We start from the raw sequence: 12,105 nt of genomic DNA, 5'->3' as shown, positions 1-12,105 counted from the left end.
CAGGAGATGTTTAGTCAATCAGGATCAGAGTCCGACTTTAGACCTGTAAAGCATTCCCTGTTATCAGTTTCTCATTGACAAAAAGGGTCATAAAGGTCTTTACTGATATATTGAGTTTTTCATACTAACCTTGCTATGTCTCAAGATGATAACACAATATGGTGTTATGCAGTAAAATAAATTAAATACAGCTACCTAGAAGCTACTGGTTACATATATTGACTAGTTCCTATTCAGTAAATATTTAGTAAGAAATTTAATTTTCAGCATTGAGACTTTTGTTGTTTTCAAAAGAAATTAAAACATTTTAGAAATATTAAGGGAATGACCATCAATAATTTGAAATTGCACTGAAATTCACCCTTCCCGTTATGCTTCACTGCAGCATGTTCAACTACCACTTAAAAGAGGGGTACAAATAGTGTTTTTTGTCTTTTATGGTATGATAGGGTTAGTAGTAGTTTGTTTGAAGTATTTGCTTATCAGAGCTAAATAATATTGACTGGTGGTTTCTAACTCCTTATGTTTATGACGTTATGTATTTAAGTAGTCCTATAAATCTGTTCAACAAAATAAAAGACCTTGACCTTGATTCTCTTTCAAGTGAGGGTGAATATATTCCCAATTAAACCATTTATTAATATTTTCTACTTGTCTAAATTGTTGCACTTTGCCCAGAAAACACAAAATGCCTTCCAGCCCTGCGTTATGAGTCAGACAAGAAGTTGATGTTATGACACTGATCTTCTTGGAAAAAAGGCTGATGTTTGTTTTGAATAAGTTGGTGTGCTGTTACGCCTCACAATATGTTATTCTGTTTTATAGTGCACATCCCCTTTTGATATATCGTAACATTTATTTAAGTTTTATTATGAAGAGAAGTAAAAATAAATTTCCCATTATAAAGGAGTGTTTTATACTCTATCTAAATCTACACCATATGACTATAAAACTATCACTAAGGGTTTCGGGAAGTGTGCACAGATAAGAAGTGGCGAGGCCTGGGTGGGTGAATAAACTTAATGGGAAACACCATTTTCTTCTTCCTAAGAATAATGATTAACTGTGGTTTTGTAACTTCCAAAGACAGTTGCTGTATTACAGAATGCAACCAGCCATCCAGAAAACTGATTGCTTTTGTAACATGAGCAGTACAACAGCTGGTATGTTCTGGCATTTATAGAAATGTTATGTTTGGCTATCTTAATGATAGTTGTTTTTTTTCTAGATTGTTAAACACACTAATGCTTTTAAACAAAAATAAATAGGACAAATGCAAAGCTGAGAAGCCTTGTGATCTCACTGGAACAGCTTCATTTGGTTGCATTCTTCCATGTTTTCATTCTAGTTTTAGAAATTCAAATAAATACTTGTACATGTGATGATAATTAATATTTTACTTTGTAAATGCTTCTATGTCTCAATATTTTTTATTTGTACTATATTAACGCAACTAAGGGCTACTAATATTTCTGGCCACCACCATGTCCAAAAATCTCAATGTAATGTAAAAAAAGACAAAAAAAAAAAAACAAAAAAAACATTTTGGCAACCTTAAGTTGCTGCAGCAAGCCTAGTCAGCATTTTCAACATAAATACAAACAATTCACAAGTTCTTAGCTAACCATAAATTAAAAATCATTAACTTTGATAGTGCTGGATAAGTTTTTATTTTATGGATATTCTTAGTTGCCTTGTAGCCTAAATTTAAGACAGCAAGAAAGTGAATAAGGATTTTGAAGCTGACCATAATATGATTAAAGACTTAATTAAATGGTTGACTGAAGTTACCATAAATAACAGGCTCAGCGGTTGAATGAATCAGGTCCTGCGTTCTTGCATTTCAACATTCACATGCAAAGCTGCGACACCAAAAACATACCTTTCTATAGAAAGAAAATTTATTCACGTACTTTGTTGAATTATATGGTCACAATCAGAAACAAGTGCATATTCACATAGATGTATGACAAAAACTTTATGGAGTATTCATGACAGCTAATTTTGAGTATATTTAAGGATATTAAACATTGGCTGTACATGTACCTGTGTAAATTATTTTTCAAAAGATGCTACATTAGTTTATTCCTTTAAAACTAGGAACAACATTTACAGAGGACTGACTATAAAGCAAAGAGGCGGTCTCTCACATATGGCGTCAACACCATGTGAAACATCTATCTTATAAAACAAATAAACAGACTTTTGTAATCTTTTTTTTTTTTTTTTTAAACAGCCTCATTTTTTAAAAAACCGCACAATGAAATTCTACAGCTAAAAATTACACGCGCATGGCCTCAGACTGTTCACCCAGCTTTTTATAAACATTATTCAGACAGAAAACAAAATGCATCTGGGATAAAAACAAATGTTTTTGTGCTTGTGTTTGGCAAGCATAAAAATAAAGACAGGCTCTGATTTTAGATAACTGTTGTAGGGAAGCCCTCTGTCAAATCTGGAAAACAACAAAAAAAAAAATATATATATATATACTTTCATGTTACAAAGTGCTGCAAATTATGAGCCACAAAACATCAGTGTGAAAACCACCACAGTCCCATCAGTTGCATTTGCTCACATATTCAGTGTTTAATGGACACCAAACTGAGAAATTTTTGAGTCCAACACAGGTCTGCAGCAATGTGTACCACTCGTTTCAGTTTCAAGCAACAAAGGTTCCAATCCATTCTGCAGCCATCCTTCACAGTTGGAGCCAGCAGTTCGAAGGTTGACTGAGACACACTTAACCCATTCGTATTCCTGCTCTCAGGCGAGAAAAGTTTGGTGCTGAGAAACAAACTCTTGCATATGTTTTCACTCATGGTACAACATATTGAGTTTCCAGCCACAGAGAATAACTTTCCCAAAGGAAGAAAAAAAACAGACTCTTATTCACAGATTTATTCAATTTCCTTCCTCAGTCCGGACCAAGGTACTCCACGTTCTCTGCTGCTGGTATGTGTCCATTTGTGTGTGTCTTGAAAGTGGGAGTGAAATCCTGTTGGTAGTCTGGGTTGTCCATGCTGTTCTGAGGCCTGTAGTTTTGACCGCCGATGGCCGTGTTGTTGGAGTTGAGGGGTAGGGCGGTGGAGGACGGGAGCTCATTGAGGTATTCAGGTCCGTTGGCTCCGTTCTTAAAGTAGTTCAGGTACTCTGACTCTGTATCGTCTGAAGAGATGGTTGGAAGAAGGGTGCGAGGTGGACCTGAATGTTGGTAGACGGGATTTATCACATTGGAGACTCCGTTCTGGTTCATGTAGTCTGCAGAAAGGAAAAAAAAAAAAAAAAAAAACAATTGATAGCTTTTATGATACATTTTATAGTTTTTCCTTCTTTTTTTTTAGCTGAAATGACAATCAGTGGAAAGATATTTTCAGTGACAAACAAAGGGATCTTATTGGATAAAGCAGTAAGATGATGCTGCTTGTTGTCAGGGTACTCCACTTTTGTCTTGTTACAACAGCAAACTTTAAAGTAAAGTATTTTCTTGAACTATAATGTGATAGATTAACATGAAGAAGTCCATAATTGTGTGTAACTATGGACCCTTTTTCTTTTATTGCAAGTACAAATCTTTTAGAGTACACCTCTATCAGTACATATCACATACAAATCATGCACAAAAGCCTTATTTTTTTTTTGCCTATGCTTCATTCCATAACATATCGAGTTCACTCAGATTGGATGAAGAGTAACTGTGAACAACACTTTTTAAGTCTTGCAAGAGATTCTCCATTGGATTTAGGTTTGAACTTTGAGCCATTCAAAGACGTTCCTTTCCATTCATAAAAATAAAACTGCTAGGCTTATTGAAAAATGACTTGCACATTGCTTTGAATTTTTCAGTTTCTCAATAGGTCAAGTTTAACAATCAGGAGATACTCTTTAATCAAAGAAAATGCAAAAAAAAAACAAAAGAGAGTAAGCGTATCATAAAAGGCATTTTCAGTCCTTTTTCCTCACCACTAGATGTCTCAGTTTTTACTGTATCAAACTGAAGGACATGGAGAAAGCTCTGCAGAGAATCTACAGACATCCACATTTACACGTTCACATTTAAAAGGCAAATACTCGCCTGGAGCCGGCTGGAAGGCCTCGTCCAGGAATTTGTCTGTGGGGTCAGGCATATATCGGAGAACCATACTTCCGTCTCTGCTTGGGACTCCGTTCTGAAACAAAATACATATATTTTCAATAATCTGAAACAATTCCAATTGAAAAATAATGCAAACAGATAACACAAGGAGGTAAGCACAATTATTAAGGAATTTTAAGTTCAGTTTTTGCTTACCATTAAGCCATTTCTGGTTTTGCTCGTCCCTATGCTGCTATTAGTGCTCTGAAACAGAAAATAATTAAATTAATTTCTCACATAATGTATCCTATGATCTTTCTTTCACTTTTGACCCCAACATTTTTTTTTATTTTTATTTTGTATTTTATGTCTCCACTGTATACCATCACTTTGCTGTGAATTACTTTAAAGTCTCTCAGGGGACAGAAAGGTTAATGACAATTAATGTGCTTTTACTTAAATTATAAAAAAGGGCAAACTAGCATTTTCAGGAAAACACAAAGATCAAATTAAAAATCCACAAAGCAAATTTACATGAATTCATATACCAAGCCTTGTTGCATCTGTCTGGGCTGTAAACGCTTAAAAGGAAGCAAGAATGAAGACGGGAATGACAGGTGTGACAATGCAATTACTTTCAACAAGAAAAAGGAAATTAAACACAGTGAAGCAGAAAAACATTTCTGCCTAACAGTGAGTGACATAACAAAAGAAGGCTCGCACTGAGGCTTTACTACAGTCCTCCTGACTGTCTGCAAAGGTAATCGAGCTTGAAAGCTCACATGAACCGACAGGCGGCTGACGACAGTTCCAGGTAGAGGAGTCTGGCCCACTGATGGCCTACACAGAAGGTCCTTATCAATCAAAAAGCCATCTGGGAGGAAACGTGGGTGCGAGGCAGCTGGAGGACGCCGTGTGGGTGAGATCAGGCCAGGACAGCTGTCAGAGGGAGGGCGGCTGCTGCCAATGTGGGTCAATCCAGGTAACGCTGGCCACTTTTCCAATTTTACTGGCTCCAGTTCCCTGATTAGTTTAGATGGTAATGTTTTTTTTTTTGTTTTTTTTTTAATTGCTGCCTTACGGTAAGCAAAAGATATTTTTATTCCCTTGAGATGAAAGATGACTGACTTTTTCATTCTGACTTGCAGAGTAATGATTTCTGCAGAAATCTGATTTTTCCAAAAACACGGCGAAAACAGCTCTGTTAACTTTTCAGTTTTAAACACTTGACCGCATCAAGCTACTACAAGATCGTCCTAGTCAAACCTGTGTCTCAAACGTTCATCTACTCTTTATAAAACGTAATAAAAGAAGATCAAAGCAGATATTGTTAGTTGATATGTTTATAGATCAAAAATGTTTTTTTTGTTTGTTTTTTTTAACTTTTGAAGCATGAACTGAACAGGACAGAAAAAGAGTAAAAATTGGACTTCTTTGTGTTGGAACTGTCAATCGTCAATCTGAGATGTTAAGTGATTGTCCAGTAAAAGTTTCTGGCTGATTGATTTGCTCATGTCTTATTTTGATTAATCATGCAGATCAAATCAATAAATAGCTAATTTGAATTACTAACATCCAAATAAATTATCACAAATTCGAAGCAAATATTTTGAATGAGATGCACCAATCATGTTGCCGATGGAAAACATCTCCTTCATGTTTATCGTGGCTGGTACTGAATTCTAGTTTTCTTACTTTGACCTGCCCATTGGGATTTCTGCTTATATGTTATTTTTTTTCTGTCAAGATTTTAAAATATAAGAAAGGAAATGTGTGCCACGTGTGACTTAAGATGTTGTAGTTTTGACTCAAAAAAAGAAATGAGGAAAATAAAAAATAATTACAAGATTATTCCAGGCCCCAGTATTCATTTGAACCGGTAATTATGATGAACCAGCTCATTATGCGCCTTTTATTTAAATGTATTGAAAGGAAGAGCAGTATCAGGTACAGAATTATGCATCAAAATGCACATAAATACGCAGTAGATTAGGGTCAGATTTTGTATAAAACAGCGCCATCTTGTGGAAGGCAAAGAATATTGAATTGATGTGCAGTGTTTTTTTTTTCTTTTCAGGATCATTTACATTGCTTTAAAAACAATTTCCAGATTGACTTGATGTCTATATATAGTTAGCAGTTAGCTTAAATAGGCTAAAAATTCACTTTGTACACACACACACATATATATATATATATATATATATATATATATATATATATATATATATATATATATATATATATATATATATATATATTTGGTCTGAAACAAAATAAACATGCCAGTTTTTAAAATTATTATTAGAACTATTAAAGAGCCGTTCTATCTTATTAGCAGACCAATTTATATAAACAATACTTAAATGTGCTTGACTTTATTACCATTTTATGTTAACAGTTGTGTCCAAAAAAGCTTGTTACCAACTTTACTATGCATCAAGATGGACCCATGTACAAAAAATAAATTAATTAATTAAAAAAAAATGCTGCAAAGAAAAGTACACGTGAAGGAACGCCTTCAATTTTATTCACTATCATAAAGTTGAAGGTGAGATCTTCAGAGGAGCTGACCTAACCTATTTCTGACAGATCTGCCACCAGTGCAGAGCTTGCACAACAGTTTGAGCAGTTTGGTGAATCTGCCGGTACAATCTGGAAAAGACTTTTGGACCAAAGTGAGGCTGCAAAGAAAACACTTCTGTCCAAAAAAATAAATATCAAGCACAGCCTGAAACTGTGCAGGAATTACAAGTATGGACATTTGAGAATTGGGAGGGAGTTTGTTCATTTGATGGATCCTACATCTGATTACTTTTGACACTTGGAAAACCATTTGTGGTGCCAACAGTGAAAAATCCATGTGTGCAGCTGATTCTCATCCAATAGACTGGGCTTATTCATAATTCTGTTTAAGAGCTCTGCCACAAATAAATTGGACCACGAGGTCTTCTAAGAAACCTAAAACAATATCACAGTTATCTGGGTATTTTCCAGCACAATGGAGCAAAATTCATAAGGCAAAAGTGTTGAAGAACTTGTTTGAAGATCAGAACTTTGACATTTTGAACCCGAGAACAGAAAGGCCCCTGATCTTAATGGCACTGGGAAAGGGTTGTCTGTTTTCAAAGAACTTGGAGCTACTATACATCAGTTATGTCACTACTAAACCTTTCGTCCGTATCAGTAATTGCTTTGCTTCATATCAGACCAGATGAGCCAACAGCGTGTTCTTTTCAAAGTTAAAAAAATAATTGCAAAATTAAGCAGCAATGTGGCCACATATTTCTCAAACATCAGAGCGAATTTGGGAGAAATATTTCAATTGGATTTGCTTTTTGAGAATGTATATTCTTTTAGTAATACGAATGTTACTTTTATGAAAGAGAAATAGCTTTACCACTTGTCGCTGCATTTTGTGCATGGAGGAACATACCGTGGAGTGAAGCAGCGGGGTGTAGGAGGTGCTTGGGCTGCTGAAGAAGCTGTGCTGGGGCACCAAGTATTCATCTGCATCTACGCCATCATCCAGGTCCCCTCCACTGATCAGGCTGCGGTAAAACTTGGTGTCCGTTGGACTCGGCAGATGCATGCGGTCATCGCCCTGAAAAAGAAATATGCCTTAGTTGCTCTAACACACCAGAAAAGTCCTTCAGCGGACTTACAGCACATCTGAGAAGTGAGGTACATTTTTACCTGGATGACAAGATAGCGCGGAGGATCTCGAGCCATCTTCGTGAACTCGGCTATTAGTTCTCGAAAATGAGGCCGGCTGTCTGCATCAATCATCCAACCTGCGCAGACACATTTGTGAAGATAATTAATGTTACACTTTTAAGCATGAAGGTTTGAAGTTGGAAAAATCCCAACTTATTGATTACCAGGGCCAACAAAAACGCAGGTATGTAAAATTGCGATGTTGTAATGTTTACTTTTTCACTTTACAAACACAAGAATCAATATATTTTAACAGCACTTTATGTCAAAGATAGTCAAAGTTAAGAATAATCTGAAATCTGAAAGTCATCGGTATCTGATTTTTATTTGTAAACATATTAAAAAACAATGTGTCATTTTTCATCCTCTTCAAATGTATGCACTACTTGGTGTTGATCCATCATATAAATAAAATGCATGGATTCTTCCGCTTGTAATGTGAAAAAGATTACTTTTTCAAAGTTGTGTAAATAGAACCTCAAGAGGAAGTGCTTACATTTCACCATGATCATGTAGACGTCTATGGTACAGATCGGTGGTTGAGGGAGGCGCTCTCCTTTCTCCAGGATTCCGGCTATTTCACTGGCTGGAATCCCATCATATGGTTTGGTACCAAACGTCATCAGTTCCCAGACGGTTACACCTACGAGACAGACGCGAGAGGCAGTCGGTAAATGTTAGGGCAATGAGCTGTCATTCACTTTTCTTTTTGCCCCCCAATAAAGGAGAAGAAACAGAAGTTGACAGGATGTACGCTCCTCAAATATCACATGCTATCAAAACATGGACAAATTGGCTCCACATGCAGGAGTGGGAGTTGACAGGATGCATCGCAGGGCTGGAGGAACCAAAGGAGGGGGAAGAAAGGAGGAAAGGAAGTCGATCACTTCTGCCAGGGTCTGCTGATGCTTTTGCCAGATTGAGCGGGAGGCGCGATCAAACCCTTGGGAAAGGAAATGTTGGAAGCAGGCCTCCTCTAAAAAAGCCTTGCTGTGTTTGGTTTGGTTGTGTGTGCGTGTGTGTGGAGGTATTTCTCCGTATGTTCTGTCCTGAAGTGAAGGGATGATCTGAGTGGGATGAGATAACGATTTCCTCTGACGTAAAATCATCCATCTGAACCTGCTGCTGTGTAGGTGAGTAATACCTGTTTCACATGCTGGAGAGAAATATTCCCTTTTTATTGTGTTCTAAAATGTTTAACAGCTTCAAAAACTCCAAAGTCAACATCCAGCGAGAAACAGAATCTGCTCTATGCTTTGCTTGCTGCTAAAACACTTTATTCAACAATGATTTTCAGTGAGTCTGCCATTAATACTCAGGAAAAGCACACAGGCTCAGCTGTTTTAGCTATTCAAAGCTCAATCTGGGACACTGGAAGTGTTTGCTTTAAATACAGAGCATTAGTCTTACCATAGCTCCAGACGTCGCTCTGATGAGTGTAAGTTCTGTTCAGAATCGATTCAAGAGCCATCCATTTTATCGGCACCTAAAGAACAAAAATGGGTAAAAAGCATAAGATTATCTAAAAAGCCCTGAAACCTGTTTTATGAGTTAAATCATGAATGCCAGGAAATGGGGGTTAGTCCAGCTAATAATTACTTCACCAATCGTGTAGCACAAAACTGTGCACCGCACTGAACTTTCAATGAAAGCCGGTCAGTTGATTAGTGGATGCACTTCAGTCACTTATCAAACCAACACTATAATATGGGAGCATTTGAAATGACACATAATTTGAAGATGTGACAAAGACTGGATGTTTCTCCAAATTCCTTGATTTATTTTCAAAACAAATATATATATTTTTTTAGATATGGCAGCATATCTAGCAAATAAGAAATTAAAGAAAGTGAATAACTCATAAACAGTTTCCACTGTAAGAAAGCTTTTAGAGCCAGTTTGCCAGATATTTAACAATGAATGAAGTGAATGAGGTTATTTGTAAGTTTCAGTAAACCTGACTCTGCTCTACAGGTCAAAAGTCTCAAGGGAAGCTCAATATAGGACAAGTATTTGGACATAACTTTAATTTTTTGCTTCTCTTAAATAACCCTAAATGAGTTTCACAGATTTTGGGAGATGTCGACTGGATAATCGGATTTTGCTTTCAACAATTTACAGTTTTTCTTAATTTATCTGATTCTTAATTTATCTGATAATTTATCTTAATTTAAGTATAATGATGCTATGAGATCTTTAACAAATATATTTTACAAAAGAAAAAATGTCGAGAAGATTTTCCTGAGTCACAACTCAGTATGCAAAAGTATGCAAAAAAAATTACAGTTTGCATTTTAATACGAATGCCATGATGTTCTTCAAGTCAGAGGAGGTTAATAAAAAGTACGGACAAGAAAAAGAATCACTGAAAATGGTAAAAATTGTTCTGAAAACAAATTTTAGATTGATAGAATAAATCATGTTCATCTTGTTCCAAAATATACCAATGAATTCATCCTAATTTTGTATTAAGTATAATCATCTTTCAAAACTTTTAGTCTGTAGTTTATGACTATTTGAAAGTACTTCAAGTTCTTACCTTCCTGATATTGTGTAGATGTAAAACATGAACATGAAAAGGTGCAACAACGTTGATAAAAATAAAACGATTAACGTGGTGCCACCGATGGCCCAGTCCCATCATCCCATCATAATAAAAAACAACAAAAATAACACACTGCGCCTTTAAGACCAAACCGACCTTTCCTCCATCTGCATGGTATTCCTTCTCGTCTGCGTTGAGGAGTTTGGCCAGCCCAAAGTCAGTGATCTTGACATGATGAGGAGTCTTGACCAGGACGTTTCTGGCTGCTAAGTCACGGTGCACTAGGTGGCGCTCCTCCAGGTAGTTCATACCCTTTAATAAAACAAAAATGAACTAATGCATGAGAGCAGATCGTTTAACAGAAGTTCAATGTGGTGGGTGAAGCACTGTTTTATATAAGTAGCAAAAAGTAAATAAAAAGTGATTCGCTCACCTTGGCTATCTGAACACACCAGTTGAGCAGGTGCTGGGAGCCAATATTGTCCTTTTTTTCTTTGACGTAGTCCAGCAGGCAGCCGTACGGCATCAGCTGCGTTATGAGCTGAACCGTCGAGGTGAGGCAGATACCCAGCAGACGGCACACATGCGGGTGTTCCACACTGGCCATCACATAAGCTTCCTATAATGCACATGAACATACTGCATGTTATATCTGTTTTTTAAGGGTTGAAACAGCACTGCAAAAACACAGCAAACAAGAATTATGTGTCTTGCAGGCCATTTCGCAGAACCCCTGGTAGAAATGTTCATGTTTATCCAAGCAACTGATAGCTTGAGAAACATCTGTGGGATACAGAGTGTTGGGGGATAAGTCTCTTAGCAGCAGTCACACACAGCCTGCTCTATTTTATTGCCTGAGAGTGGAAACTCTCAGTCATCATACCAGAAAAGCTGCTTTAGAAAAAAAAAAATAAAAAAATATGGATAGCCAGCACAAAAAAAAAAAGGCTTCTGCTTCTCGCATGGAGGCGTGAGCAAACAGTACTTTAAATCAAGCTTTACTTGGTATGTTCCCTGTCACTGCTATAATAATTGCAGGCCAAATATTTTCTTCATGCTTATTACTGTGTGTCAGTGCTGTTCAGTAAATAAACCCTTGCATGAAGCTTTGTTATTCTGACAGCAAGATAAAAAAAGGAGGCTTCAAAGATCTTAATCTTTTCTTTTTTTTTTTTTCTACATGCCCCAGAGTTAGACTTTGATGTGAATTCATGTGCATGGCAGGATTTATGCACAAGGAAAACCCAGCAGCATGACCACATAACACAAGATTTGAGACACTGATTTTTCTGTTTGTAAAGGTGAACTAGAACGGCCCGCGGCTTCGAAGCTGCATTTCATTTCCGAGCACCATCGTCTTCTTAATTACACACCAACGCCTACACGTTGCCCTCCAATGAATGAATCCTGTTTCACAAAACTCCACAAGAGACTCTGTGTGTAATGTGACACACTTCATTGCAAAGAAAACAAGCCCTCGCTAGCTTAAAAAGATCGTCTGGGTTTGCTATAAACTCCCAGATAAATTGAAGTTCTTCCGGCAATCGGCTGACAGTGGCTCACTTCAATAAATAAAAGCCTAACCTCATCCTTGTTTTCTTTTTTACATTACACAAAAACATTTTGATATTTCCTTTCACTTTCGTTTCCAATTAAAAACTCGGGCACGACCAAAATAGATGAGGATAAGACCACACTTAATGAATGTATCTTATCCCAAGCACCTCCTTCAACTTGAAGACCACAAATCCCCATCCCTGCAGAAAAA

The 12,105-nt window shown here is 36.7% G+C and overlaps 1 protein-coding gene across 1 annotated transcript in view; it reads right to left on the bottom strand.

The window, feature by feature from the left end:
- Nucleotides 1-2,569: 2,569 nt before the first annotated feature.
- egfra (epidermal growth factor receptor a (erythroblastic leukemia viral (v-erb-b) oncogene homolog, avian)) overlaps nt 2,570-12,105 on the bottom strand; it is a gene marked incomplete at its 5' end in the record, with an annotated part of 26,869 nt that continues 17,333 nt past the window's right edge. The window contains 9 exons of the mRNA XM_015034327.1: nt 2,570-3,261; nt 4,076-4,169; nt 4,292-4,339; nt 7,512-7,679; nt 7,772-7,869; nt 8,289-8,435; nt 9,203-9,278; nt 10,494-10,649; nt 10,771-10,956. Coding sequence (XP_014889813.1) covers nt 2,918-3,261; nt 4,076-4,169; nt 4,292-4,339; nt 7,512-7,679; nt 7,772-7,869; nt 8,289-8,435; nt 9,203-9,278; nt 10,494-10,649; nt 10,771-10,956 — 1,317 coding nt within the window. The remainder of the gene's footprint in view (nt 3,262-4,075; nt 4,170-4,291; nt 4,340-7,511; nt 7,680-7,771; nt 7,870-8,288; nt 8,436-9,202; nt 9,279-10,493; nt 10,650-10,770; nt 10,957-12,105) is intronic.

The sequence above is a fragment of the Poecilia latipinna genome, unplaced genomic scaffold (assembly GCF_001443285.1).
Source record: "Poecilia latipinna isolate Pla-1442-1.1 unplaced genomic scaffold, P_latipinna-1.0 Scaffold18, whole genome shotgun sequence".
Taxonomy (NCBI): domain Eukaryota; kingdom Metazoa; phylum Chordata; class Actinopteri; order Cyprinodontiformes; family Poeciliidae; genus Poecilia; species Poecilia latipinna.
Note: the sequence above shows the minus strand (reverse complement) of the source record. Positions and strands in the feature narration are given on the sequence as shown.